Below are 13,957 nucleotides of genomic sequence, written 5' to 3' on the forward strand. Positions count from 1 at the left end.
TTAGACTGTCCTCTTTTAGGATAGCAGGCAGGGCTTGCGCTTTTACCCATGAAGGAGTTATTGCCTCATTAATCTCTCATAAGCTCTTTCCCAAGAGACATTGGGTTAGTTCTGTGGTTGGGGAAACACATATTCTAATCCTGAGTTGTCCCATGACATGGGACACCCTCCCACACACTTACACACGTATTCTCAGAGCCACGTGGACATAAATTCCCATGCACCAGCTCACAGGTGCACATACACTTATACCCCAAAGCACAAACACAGAAGGGCTTGTTGGTTGCAGCTTCTGTATTCTGATAAACCTGATTCAGACCCCACATACTGGCTGTGTAACCTTGGGGTGGGGTCTGGGCATACTTAATCTCACGTGCCTCAGTTTTCTCATCCACAAAATGGGAACAATAGCATTGCTGTGAGGACCCAGTATCTTGTAAGCGGTCCCCACATGTTAGCATGGGTCTGGCCCCTCCCCCACCTTGCCCCTTGATCCTTCCCTCCTCTGAGCCTCCTCTCCTGAAATGGAGGAATTTCCCATCAGTCCCCTGGGGATCTGCTAGCTGAGTCAGGCTTTGATCTCCCTTCTTCCCTCCCTAGGACCAAAAATAAGGAGCTCCAGCATCTGATTGAGGTCTCCACAGTTATATGGGCTCTCGCCTTTACTAGCTGGATCAGTGACCGCCTGCTTTGCAGTTTCTGGCAATGGATTAATTTCTCCTACCTGCACAGCATCTGGTAAGCATTTACCCTATGGTCTTGGGCTCTAGGGGCTTCCCTGGTGGCTCAGACAGTAAAGAATCCACCTGCAATGTGGAAGACCTGGGTTCACTCCCTGGGTCAGGAAGATTCCCTAGAGAAGGGCTTGGCAACCTGCTCCAGTATTCTTGCCTGGAGAATTCCATGGACAGAGGAGCCTGGCAGGCTACAATCCATGGCGTTACAGAATCAGACATGACTGAGCAACTAATGCTTTCACTTGGGTCCTAGAAGCAGAAAATCTCAGATTCCAGAGCTTGGAGCAGGTCCTGGGGGAAGCAGGGGCAGGCACAGATACTGGGATGTGTGTGTATGTCTTGGGGGTGTGTGGTCAGGAGATCCCTTTTGATGGCCAGGATCCAGGAAAGGTCAGGAGAGGTGGGGCTGGGGCCATCAAGCTGACTGCTGGGGCATCTTTTCCCCCTCTCCACCTTGTCACCCAGGCATGTACTCATCAGCTTCACCTTCCCCTACGGCATGGTCATCCTGGCTCTGGTGGATTCCGAATACGAGATGCCGAACAAAACCCTCAAAGTCCGCTACTGGCCTCGGGACACTTGGCCCATGGGGCTGCCCTACGTGGAGATGGGTGATGACCACAAGAGCTGCTGAGGTCCAGCAGGGCTTCTTGATCACCCGACATCTATGCACCCACCCAGGACAGCGGCCTGAATTGGGAGACCAAGAGACACAGTTCTGCCCTCCGGCTCCCTCTCCCCTTCATCCTGGTCCTCCGTGCCCCCATTCCGAGGCAGGGGATGGACTTAATGACCTCTCTGTGCTGCAGTGTGATAACCCTGGAGCTCCCCTCCATGACCCGCCCCCATCCTCTTTCACTTCCTCTTCCAGGTTTACTGTTTCACACGACCTGGTGGGGCTGGATCACTGAGCCACTGTGCTTCTGTGGCAGCCACTGGGAATGACCTCAGGCTGGGGCTTGGTCCCTGGGCATTGTATAAACAGTGGTGGTCACTGTGAGACTTTTCAGACCTGTCTTTGGCTGTGCAAGGTCACTGATACTTGGGAGGCATCCTAGAGAATGGACATGTTTTCTGGTCACCTTACACTCAAGCATGTGTGCTAGTGGTAAAGAATCTGTCTGCCAATGCAGGAGACGTAAAAGATGCAGGTTCTATCCCCTGCGTCAGGAAGATCCCCTTGAGAAGGAATGGCAACCCACTCCAGTATTCTTGCCTAGGAAATCCCATGGACAAGAGGAGCCTGGAGGGTTACAGTCCATGGGGTCTCAAAGAGTTTGAACAGGACTGAAGTGACTTCATGTGCATGCAGAGACCTCAGGGATCCTCACATGCTCACATGTGCTCCCACGGACTTACGGGGCTGGTAGCGCTGGAGCCTCACGGAGGCCTGGACTGGGTGACGTGGGTGCTGTCGGGGCACGTGCATCAGGACAAGAGCTGTGGTGGCTGCTTTCCGTGTGCTGTGCTTAGTCACTCAGTTGTGTCCAACTCTTCCTGACGCCATGGACTGTAGCCCACCAGGCCCCTCTGTCCATGGCAATCTCCAGGCAAGAATACTGGAGTGGGTTGCCATGCCCTCCTCCAGGGGATCTTCCCAACCCAGGGGTCAAACCCAGGTCTCTCTCATTGCAGGTGGATACTTTACCATCTGAGCAACCAGGGAAGCCCATGAATACTGGACTAGGTAGCCTATCCCTTCTCCAGGGGATCTTCCCAACCCAGGAATCGAACTGGGGTCTCCTGCATTGCAGGCAGATTCTTTAGCTGTTGGTACCAGGGAAGCCCGTGGTGGCTGGTACAGGCTCTTGAAATGAGAGGACAGAGGGAGGAGGGTGGTTTCCATGGTGGTTAAGAACTCAGGCCTTGGAGTCAGGCAGATGTAAATTTGAATTTTGCTCCACCATTGGGCTTCCCTGGTGGCTCAGAGGTTAAAGCATCTGCCCGGACTGCGGGAGACCCGGGTTCGATCCCTGGGTCAGGAAGATCCCCTGGAGAAGGAAATGGCAACCCACTCCAGTACTCTTGCCTGGAGAATCCCATGGAGGGAGGAGCCTGGTAGGCTACAGTCCATGGGGTCACAAAGAGTCAGACATGACTGAGCGACTTCACTTTCCTTGGACTTTCGATCCCTGGGTCAGGAAGATCCCCTGGAGAAGGAAATGGCAACCCACTCCAGTACTCTTGCCTGGAGAATCCCATGGAGGGAGGAGCCTGGTAGGCTACAGTCCATGGGGTCACAAAGAGTCAGACATGACTGAGCGACTTCACTTTCCTTGGACTTTCCTATTTGTATTTTCTGAGGGAAGTGGTTTTTTTCCCCCTCTACCTCTGAAGTTCAAGGACCTTGGCTGTAAAGCATTCCTTCCTTCCTTAGATTTCTGTGTAGATAAAACAAGATAACATATGTAAAGTTCTTAGAATGGGGTCTGGCAAACATCCACCCATCTACTCATCCTTTATCTGTCCATTCATCCATCCATCCATGTATTTATTATTCATCCTTCCATCGTCCATTATTCTTACATCTATTCCTGTATCCAACTGTTAACCATCCTTCATTCATCCATCTACTTATCCACTTCATGCAACCATATAGCCATCTTTTCACCATCCATTAATCATTATTCTTACATCCATCCATGTATTGAACTGTTAACCATCCTTCATCCATCCATCCATATTCAGCCATCTTTTCACTTATCCGTCCAATTCATTCAATCACCCTTCCATTCATCTATTTCCCCACCTGTTCATTCCTTCCTTCCTTCAGTCATTCATTCATCTCTTCAACAACTGTATACTGAATTCCTACTATATGTTTGACACCAGTCCTCATATAAGACAACAAAGACATGCAAAGAACCTGCCCTCATGAGGAGGCACACATTAGATGAATATAAAAGAGGCAACTGCAGTCACGGATGGGTGAAAAAGATAAAGCACAGTGATGTTCTCAAAGATCATGCCCTTTCATATGGGTGATCAGTTGGGAAGTGCACTTTCCAGCTGAGCCCTCAGTGAGGAGGGAACCAGCCATACCTAGAGCTGGGCAAGACCATTCTGGGCAGGAGGGAATCACATGTGTCATAGAAAAGCATCCATTTCCTACTCCCCTTGTCTCTATCTATAAATGCGTGGCCATGATTTGTCCGCAGATTCTGTCTCCTGCTGACCACTCCATACAGCCTCCTCTTGGGGCACGGAGGCAGTGAATAGGTAGGAAGGAGGACCAGTGAATCATCCAGTTTGTAATTCTAACTCACCATGGGGCCTTGGCAAGCCCCCATCTCCATTACGGAGGACTCGTGGTGGCAAAGGACAAAATGTTCAGCTCTAGCTGGCTGGAATGACAAAATGATAATCAGCACATACACTTTTGAAGTTAGAGATCAGACTGCAGGTACGGCTGGATCTAGGCTTTACTGTTGGCTCAGACAGTAAAGAATCTGCCTGCAATGAGGGAGACCCAGATTCGATCCTGGGGTCAGGAAGATTCCCCTGGAGAAGGGAATGGCAACGCACTCCAGTAATCTTGCCTGGAGAATCCCAAGGACAGAGGAGCCTGGCAGGTGACAGTCCATGGGGACGCAAAGAGTGGGACATGACTGAGTGACTAACACTTTCACTTTCAGGCTTCAAATGATGTCACCATGGCTGAGCTTCTCTATCCTGGAGCACCCCATGGGTGGGAAGTGGCTGCAAGCAATGCCAGGTTTATAGCCTTCCTAGATGAGAAGTATACACTGAAGCTCCAAGAACACATGAAAAGATACTCAACATCATTAGTCTAGTAGGAAAATGCAAATCAAAACCATGAATATCATTTTACATCCACTAAATTGGCCATAATTTTTTTCTTAAGCCAGGAGGTAAGTGCTGATGAGAACGTGGAGAAATTGGAACCCTTGTGGGTTGCTTGTAGGAATGTAAAATGGTACCACACAGTGGAAAAGAGTTTACCAGCTCCTTAACAAGTTAAACAGAGTCACTATGTGATCCAGCAATTCCACTCCTAGGCATATAGACCAAAGAACTGAAAACAGGTATCCAAAGAAATATTTGTACAGAAATGTTCATTGCAGCACCATTTTTTTCTTTTTAAAAAATTAATTTTATTCAAGTATAGTTGATTTACAATGTTTTGTTGATTTCTGCTGTATAGCAAATAATTCAGTTATATATATTATTCTCTTTTAAAAAATTTAACTGGAAGATAATTACTTTACCATGTTGTATTGGTTTCTTCCATACAGCAACTTGAATCAGCCATAAGTATACATACATCCCCTCCCTCTTGAACCCTCCCACCCCCAACCCTATCTCACCCCTCCAGGTTGTTAGAGTGTGTGATACAGCAACTTCTCACCAGTGACCTATTTTACACACGGCAATGTGTACGTTTCCACGCTGCTCTCTGTTTGTCCAGCCCTCGCCTCCCCCCTGCCCCGTGCCCACAAGTCTGTTCTCTATGCCTGTGTCTCTATTCTGCCCTGCAAATGGGTTCATCAGTACCATCTTGCTAGGCTCCATATATGTGCATTAATATACAGTATGTATCTCTCCTTTTGACTTACTTCACTCTATAACAGGCTCTAGGTTCATTCACCTCACTAGAACTGACTAAAATTCATTCCTTTTTACGGCTGAGTAATGTTCTGTTGTATATATGCGCCACAACTTTATCAATTCATCTGTTGACGAACATCTAGGTCGCTTCCATGTTCTAGCTATTGTAAATAGCATTACAGCACTATTGATAAGAGCCAAAAAGTGGAAATTACCAAAATGTTAATCAATGAATAAACAAAAGTAGTATATCCATACAATGGGCTATCATTCTGCCTTAAAAAGGAATGAAGCACTGACACAGGATACGATGTGGATGAAGCTTGACAACATTACACTCAGTGAAAAGCCAGACACCAATGGGCATATATTCTATGATTTCATGTATGTGAAATGTCTAGAACAGGCAAATCCATAAGGGAAAAAATCAATCAGATTAGTGATTGCTAGGAGCTGAGAGGGGGCATCCCAGGTGACACTCGTGGTGAAGAACCTGCCTGCCAATGCAGGAGACATGAGACTCGGATTCAGTCCTTGGGTGGGGACGATCCCCTAGAGGAAGGCATGGCAACCCACTCCAGTATTCTTGCCTGGAGAATGCCATGGACAGAAGAGCCTGACAGGCTACAGTCTATGGATTCACAAAGAGTCGGACACAACTAAAGTGACTTAGCACACATGCACACGGGGGCTGAGAGGAGGAAATGGGGAGTGAGTGCTCATAGGTATAGGGTTTCCTTTTGGGGTCAAGACTATGTCTTGGAAAACTAGATAGAGATGATGGTTATACAACATTGGTAAGGCTCTAGTTGCTTTTGAATTGTACACTTAAGTATAGTTGATGATTAATTTTAGGTTAGGTAAATTTCACCTCAGTTAAAATTTACTAAAGTCTTGGCTGGTGTTAGGTCATGTCCCCGCTCCCCCCCGCCCCAATTAATTCCAGTAGCCAGAAGGATGCAGCTGTTTGATTAGCCAGACTTGGGCACGTGCTTCCTCTGCAGAGGGAGGGAAGCCTCGATCTGACTATGACTCTGATCTGGGGGGAAGAGGGGATGAGTACGAGTTGAAATCCAGTATTAAGCCCTTGCCTGTCATGAGTTGGCATCCTCCAGAGGGGCTGCCATTTAAAAACACACACACATTCATATTGGCCCCCAGGGGGAGCCCTCGGATCGAGGACTGTTGCCAGGGAGAAATAAAAAGGAGAGGGGCTTCCCTGGTAGTCAAATGGTTGAGTTCGCCTGCCAATGTAGGGGACATGGGTTCAATCCCTGATCTAGGAAGACTCCACATATCATGGAGAAACTAAGTCTGTGCACCACAACTACCAAACCTGTGCTCTTGAACCTGGGAGCTGCAACTACTGAGCCCCTGGGCTGCAACTATCAAAGCCCAGGCACCTACAGCCTGAGCTCTGCAAGAAGAGAAGCCACCACAATGAGAAGCCCACAGGTTGCAATGAAGAGTAGCCCCCACTTACTGCAACTAGAGAAAGCTCAGCAATGAAGACCCAGTGTAGCCAATAAATAAATAAATTTTAAAGAAGAATGATGCTAAGAGAGAAAAAATTGCACACGTCCAGTGTAGCACCCTTTTCTGGGGAAACACCTTGTTGCACATAATTTTGGTCTGCTCCAGAACCATTCATGGCACTTCTGTATAGCTCAGCTGGTAAAGAATCTGCCTGCAATGCAGGAGGCCTGGGTTTGATCCCCGGGTCAGGAAGATCCCTTGGAGAAGGAAGTGGCAACCCACTCCAGTATTCTTGCCTGGAGAATCCCGTGGACAGAGGAGCCTGGCAGGCTAGAGTTCATGGGGTCACAAAGAGTTAGACATGACTAAGTGACTAACGCACACACACAAAACCATTCATGGCTCCCCATTGCCTATAGAATAAGAGCCAAGTGCCTCAGTGTGACATTTAAGGTCTGCTCTGATTTGAAGGCAATGGCACCCCACTCCAGTACTCTTGCCTGGAAAATCCCATGGACCGAGGAGTCTGGTAGGCCGCAGTCCATGGGGTCGCTAAGAGTCGGACACGACTGAGTGACTTCACTTTCACTTTTCACTTTCATGCATTGGAGAAGGAAATGGCAACCCACTCCAGTGTTCTTGCCTGGAGAATCCCAGGGACGGGGGAGCCTGGTGGGCTGCCGTCTATGGGGTCGCACAGAGTTGGACATGACTGAAGTGACTTAGCTTTTTTAGCTTTAGCTCTGATTTGAAATGAATCTAGGGTAGGTCTCCGGCATCCCCATTGGACTCTGCTCCAGCTTGGTCTTGTTCAGTATTGCTGTGAGTGGCTGTGCGCACATTTGTGGCTGGCAGGAAACTGGGAGGTACAGGAAGCATTCTGTAGTAGTTGGTCTCTGGGCAGGAGGCCAGAAAGAGGCTTCCAAAAAAAGTCTGGGAGGGCTGAACCGCCTGAAAGGTCAAAGAAAGGTAGTGTAATTAATACCAAGCACTCCCTTTGGGTGCAAGTAAACTGGAACACTAGAGGGCGATAGAGACCTAGTACAGCAGTTCAGTTACAGATGGAGCCCAAACTCACCACTTTCAAAAGGTTACATTTTACTCCTGGGACTCCTGCTTCCATCTCACTCTTTGTAACAAGTCTGAATGACATATATCAGTCATGCATGCTGCCAAATGCTCAAATTGCTATCTGCTTTTTGTTTCTTTAGAGCTACTCCCTTGGCTCACACTGTTGTATTTGCACAGGAAACATTGTGTCACTTCCAAAAGTCATTTGTCACAGATACAAAATAACCATAAAACTAGATACAGTAACAACAAAAAGTTATTAACTGCAGCTCAGTGATTCTTAACCCAGTCTGCACATAGAATCTCCAGCTGATTTTTTAAAAAAATTTTTAATTGAAATACAGGTGATTTATAATGTTGTGTTCGAAGAAGGCAATGGCACCCCACTCCAGTACTCTTGCCTGGAAAAACCATGGACGGAGGAACCTGGTGGGCTGCAGTCCATGGGGTCGATAAGAGTCTGACACGACTGAGCGACTTCACTTTCACTTTTCACTTTCATGCATTGGAGAAGGCAATGGCAACCCACTCCAGTGTTCTTGCCTGGAGAATCCCAGGGACAGGGGAGCCTGGTGGGCTGCCATCTATGGGGTCGCACAGAGTTGGACATGACTGAAGTGACACAGCAGCAGCAGCATAATGTTGTGTTAATTTCTGCTATATAAAAATGATTCAGTTAAACATACACACACACACACACATATATATACATACACATTCTTTTAAAATTTGTTTTCCATTATGGCTTATCACAATATATTGAATCTCTACTATACAATAGGAGCTTGTTGTTTACCCAGCTGATTTTAAAGACATGTTGGAAGAGGGCAGAGATGCAAGTAAAAAATTGGTGGTTACCAGAAGGAAGGTGAGGAGGGCCAAAATAGGTGAAGGGAATTAAGAGGTACAAGCTACTAGATGTAAAAAAAATTACAAGGATGTAATATATAGCACAGAGAATATAGCCAATATTTTATCATAGTCTTATATGGAGTATAATCTATAAAAATATTGAATCACTATGTTATACATCTGAAACTAATATTGTAAGTCAACTATCTGACTGCTGTGCTAAGTCACTTCAGTCATGTCTTTTTCCAACCCTTTGGAAAAAGTTTATAGCCATAACCTTTACGCTCATCTATGAAGGAGTCCTTTTTTAAGTACTTATTTTTATTTATTTGGCTACACGAGGTCTTACTTGCAGCACATGGGATTTTCGATCTTCGTTGTAGCATGTGGGATCTTTAGTTGTGGCATGCAAACTCTTTTGTTACAGCATGTAGGATCTAGTTTCCTGACCAGGGATTGAACCTGGGCCCCCTGCATTGGGAGCGTGGAGCCTTAGCCACTGGACCACCAGGGAAGTCTCATGAAGGAGCCTTGGAATGTGGGTGGGCTTAGAGTATGGTGGAAGTGCCTCCATGTGACTTCTGAGGCTAGTTCATCCAAGGCAATGCAGCTGTCTGTTATTTGGCAGGGGGGGATACCCACTCTTGGAACCCAGCCACCACCATGCTGTGAGGAATCCCAAGCCACCATGTGCAGGAGCCCACATGGAGAAGAACCAACAGCTGGCACCAACTTCCTGGAGTGATAAGTGAGTTGTGTTGGAGAGGTTCTTCATTCAGCCTCAGTGAGTTCACGTCATGCTGCTACTGCTGCTAAGTCGCTTCAGTCGTGTCCGACTCTGTGAGACCTCATAGACGGCAGCCCACCAGGCTCCCCTGTCCCTGGGATTCTCCAGGCAAGAACACTGGAGTGGGTTGCCATTTCTGTCTCCAATGCATGAAAATGAGAAGTGAAAGTGAAGTCGCTCAGTAGTGTCAGACTCTTAATGACCCCATGGACTGCAGCCCACCAGGCTCCTCTGTCCATAGGATTTTCCAGGCAAGAGTACTGGAGTGGGGTGCCGTTGCCTTCTCCGTGAGGGGCAGAGATATGCCAAGCCTTGCGCAAATTGCAGATGCTTGTAACATCTGGATAACGTGTGTCAATCATGCATGCATGCGTAGTTGCTCAGTCGTATCTGAATCTCTGTGACCCTATGGACTGTAGCCTGCCAGGCTCCTCTGTCCATGGGATTTTTCAGGCAAGAATACTGAAATGGGTTGCCATTTTCCTCCCTCAGGGGATCTTCCTGACCAAAGGATCGAACCTGAGTCTCCTGTGTCTCTTGCATTGCAAGTGGATTCTTGACTCACTGAGCCAATGGGTTATCAATCATGCATTCTGCTCAAATTACTATTTGCTTTAAGTTTTTCTTTAAATCTACTCCCTTCACTCACACTGATGTAAATAGGAAACAATGTGTCACTTCCAGAAGTCCTTTGTCAAACAGATAAAAAACAATCACAAAAATTAGATACAATAACAACAAAAGTGTTATTAACTGCAACTCAGTAATTCTTAACCCAGTCTGCACAAGAGGATCCTCAGCTGAATTTCCAAAAAGGGGGATGGGTGACCTGGCCCTTTCTTACTTCAAATGAATGAGACCCAAATCTCTGAAGGTGACTGGGTCCCAACAATAAATGTTTAGTGTTGTTCCAAGTCACTCAGTGTAGGGTGGTTTTTTATACGGCAGATGACAACCAGAGTAACTTTGTGCACAATGCCAACTTCTAACTTTGTTGTTGCTAATTTGCTAAGTTGTGTCTGACTTTTTGTGTCCACTTGAACTGTAGCACACCAGGCTCCTATGTCCTCCACTATCTCCTGGAGTTTGCTCAAATTCATGTCCATTGAGTTGGTGATGCTGTCTAACCATCTCATCCTCTGCTGTCCTCTTCTCCTTTTGCCTTCAATCTTTCTCAGTATCAGAGTCTTTTCCAATGCTTCAGCTCTTCGCACCAGGTGGCCAAAGTATTGGAGGTTCAGCTTCAGCAACTAACAATATCTGAACATTCTACCTTCCTCTGAAAGAAATAAGGGTTCACCTTCAATGCCATTCAAGTCAGCCTCAGTCCTACTCTCTCCCTACCAGGAAGTCTTCTTTGATTTCCTTACTCAGGAAACGTGTAGAGATGCTCTCGTGGGGGAGGCTGCTGATAGCGCCCGCCTACTAAGCAGGCACTAAGACACAGGTGGCAGATATGTAGTTCTGGACTCTCTGTGGGTCCCTGGCTCTGGAATATACTGAACATGGGACATTGGACATTGGACAATGCAATAACCTCATCTGAGCTTCAGTTTCCTCACCTGTAAAATGGGGGCAACGACACCTACCTCTTCATATTGTGATGATTAAATGAGTTTAAAATTCATCCTCTGGAGCTTGTAGATAGCAGGTGTTGGCCAGGATATGGCCATACTAATGAGAAAACGGAGCAGCACTCTGCTTACCTCCTCGAGGAAGGAAAACAGTTGTTCAGTTTTAGGCAATGGATGCTTTTTTTTTGACTGCACTTGACTGTGCTGTGCAACTTGTGGGATCTAATTCCTGTACCAGGGATTGAACCCAGGCCCTTGGCAGTGAGAGCATGAAATTCTAACCACTGGACCACCAGGGATTCAACATACTTAACATTTTAAAATTACTTTACTATTCTAACTTTGAATGAATGAATGAATTTTTATCTGCTCTGGGTCATTGATGCTTCGAGTGGGCTTTCTCTAGTTGTGGTGAGTGGGGGCCACTCTCTAATTGCAGTGCGTGGGGTTCTTGTTGCACTGGTTTCTCCTGTTGCTGAGCACGGGCTTTAGGGCACAGGCTTAAGTACTTGTGGCACAAGGGCTTAGTTGCTCCTCAGCATATGGGATCTTAGTTCTCCCAACCAATGATCAAACTTGTGTCCCCTACATTGGCAGGTGACTGTTAACCACTAGACCACTAGGAAGGTCCCAACATGTCTACTTTTCATTATAGAAGCTTCCCATATACAGAAAAGTATAGAGCTCAGTTTGATGAAATCCCGTATGCCTGTCACTTAGATCGAACAGTTCTTACATTTGCCATATTTTCATCGTCTAGTTTTTAAATTAACGTGTTTTAAAGGCAATTAGCCTGGTGGCATTTTAGCCCTGTGCAGCTTTAAAAAGTAAAGAATTTTTCCACACAACTGTAATTCCATGATCACACCTAACCAATTACAAGTTGAAATATAAGCCAATTCAAGTTCAAATTTCCCCAGTGACACAGCTGGTTTGTTCAAAGCTAAGATCCAATGAAGGACCTTACATTGCATTTGGTTGTGACACCATCTCTTTGAATTCTGAATGGTTCTCATGTCTTTTCTCCCAGGCTCTTGAGAGTTTCATCTTCTGAATTTGTTCGATTGCTTCTTCTTCTTCCTTTGTTTTCTATTTTTTTCACTGCACCATGTGTGACATCTGGGGACCTTAGTCCCCTCAACCAGGGATTGAACTCACACCACCCCCTGCAGTGAAAGCCCAGAGTCTTAACCACTGGACCACCAGGGAAATCCCTTGCCTGATTCCTTCTCATGTGTCACCTCCCATGATCCCCTACCCTCATTGTTTCCTTTGTAAACTGGAACTAAAGGTATGATTCAAATTAAACATTTGGGGCAAGAATAACTTCTTTTTTGGTGCTGTGTATTGCTCACTGCACCCTAGCAGGAGTTCATCATCTGTTTATCCCACTGCTCTGCTTCTAAAAGTGGTCACTGAACTAAGTTGGCAACAATATGATGCTTCCATGGGAACATCATTTCCCCCCCTCTTTGCATCTAGCAGGCAATCTGTGAAGAGATCATGATGGAGATGAAGTTATACTCTCCAGTTTCCCATGGACTTTTCAGTTAATCATTGTAGTATCCATGGTCAACTCTCGTCTGCAATGATTAGCTCATTAGGGGTTTCAAAACATTGTTGTGTCCCCCCCCCCCCCCCCCGTCATCCTTTTATTAATAACATTATTATTGGTTGGCATCATTGTTTAGCATTATTGTTGCTTATTTTCTCAGTATGACCTCCAACCTCCCCCCCCCCACCACCCAAAAAAACCCCCAGGTGGCCCTGCTGTAGATTTAAAAGTATAGTGTTACTGTGTACTATGTATGACGCTGGCTCTCTTCACAGTTCTTTTCTGGGCTTCCTTTCATTCCAAAGTAACTGATTTTCCGACGTCGCTCTTTATCGCAAAGCACCGGCCACACAAACTAATAAATACTTTGAGAGCATGCTCAGTCGCCTCCGACTTTTTGCGACCCTGTGGATTGAAGCCTGCCAGGCTCCTCTGTCCACGGGATTCCTCAGCCAAGAATTTCCTCCCCCAGGGGATCTTCCCGACCCAGAGATGGAACACATCTCCTTGCATTACCAGGTGGATTTTTAAATTTTTACCACTGAGCCTGACACTTAAATGAGAAATGGGGGGGGGGGCGGGTACCCAAACAAACAAAAATCTCCCGATTTTTAATCTTATAGAAGGAATTTAAAATAATTGCACAAGGGACCCCAAATCGCAGGTAGAAGTCCTAATGTCCAAAAGAAAAGTGGCTTACAAGATCATGAAAAAGACGGGGTGATACGTTTACGTCCGATCTAAACACAGTTTACAAGTCACAGTGAAGGTATATACCCATATATTCATGGGTAAATTAAGAATCGGTTTTTGGAGGGATTGGCATGGGAATAAAATGAGAACGTCTTGGTTATGTCAACGTAGCCGGTATCAGATTTGTATCATTCAGACTAGCATGAACTATCATCAAAAGGTACTGTGATAGTCCCCATTTTATTGATGCAAGAAGGGAGTGAATCATGAGAGAGATCCAGGATTGTAAAATTAATCTGTAGTACCAGAGCCCAGGGCTCATTCCATCACACAGTAGCAACACGTGGCCAGGAAACAAAAATGTCCCTGGGGATGCCTCTCCAGCGTTCCAGCCGCCAGCTCAGCTCGGGCCCAGGGAGGCTCGGGCCCCAGGGATGCTCGGGCCACCGGGCAGCGCCCCCTGCGCACCAGTGCGCAGGCGCGGCGCGCTTGTCCCGCCCCCGCCCCCCTCCACGTGCGGCGCACACCTCGCGCTCCCTTCTGCTGGGCTCGCCTCGCGCCTCCCTCCCTCCCTCCTCCCGCCCCTCCGGTCCGGGCTTCCCATTGGCTGCGGGCTTCGTCCCTCCGACCGCAGCCCGGCAGG

The 13,957-nt window shown here is 46.9% G+C and overlaps 1 protein-coding gene across 3 annotated transcripts in view; it reads left to right on the forward strand.

Moving 5' to 3' along the window:
* The window catches only part of ACER1 (alkaline ceramidase 1), a 57,275-nt gene extending 51,973 nt beyond the window's left edge, over positions 1 to 5,302 (forward strand). For all 3 annotated transcript variants that reach the window (XM_010806925.4, NM_001434959.1, XM_010806926.4), the window contains 2 exons: positions 601 to 738; positions 1,203 to 5,302. In XM_010806925.4, the coding sequence (XP_010805227.1) occupies positions 601 to 738; positions 1,203 to 1,371 (307 nt within the window). In that variant the 3' untranslated portion in view covers positions 1,372 to 5,302. The remainder of the gene's footprint in view (positions 1 to 600; positions 739 to 1,202) is intronic.
* The last annotated feature ends 8,655 nt before the right edge of the window (positions 5,303 to 13,957 follow it).

Source organism: Bos taurus, chromosome 7, assembly GCF_002263795.3.
Source record: "Bos taurus isolate L1 Dominette 01449 registration number 42190680 breed Hereford chromosome 7, ARS-UCD2.0, whole genome shotgun sequence".
Classification (NCBI taxonomy): Eukaryota; Metazoa; Chordata; class Mammalia; order Artiodactyla; family Bovidae; genus Bos; species Bos taurus.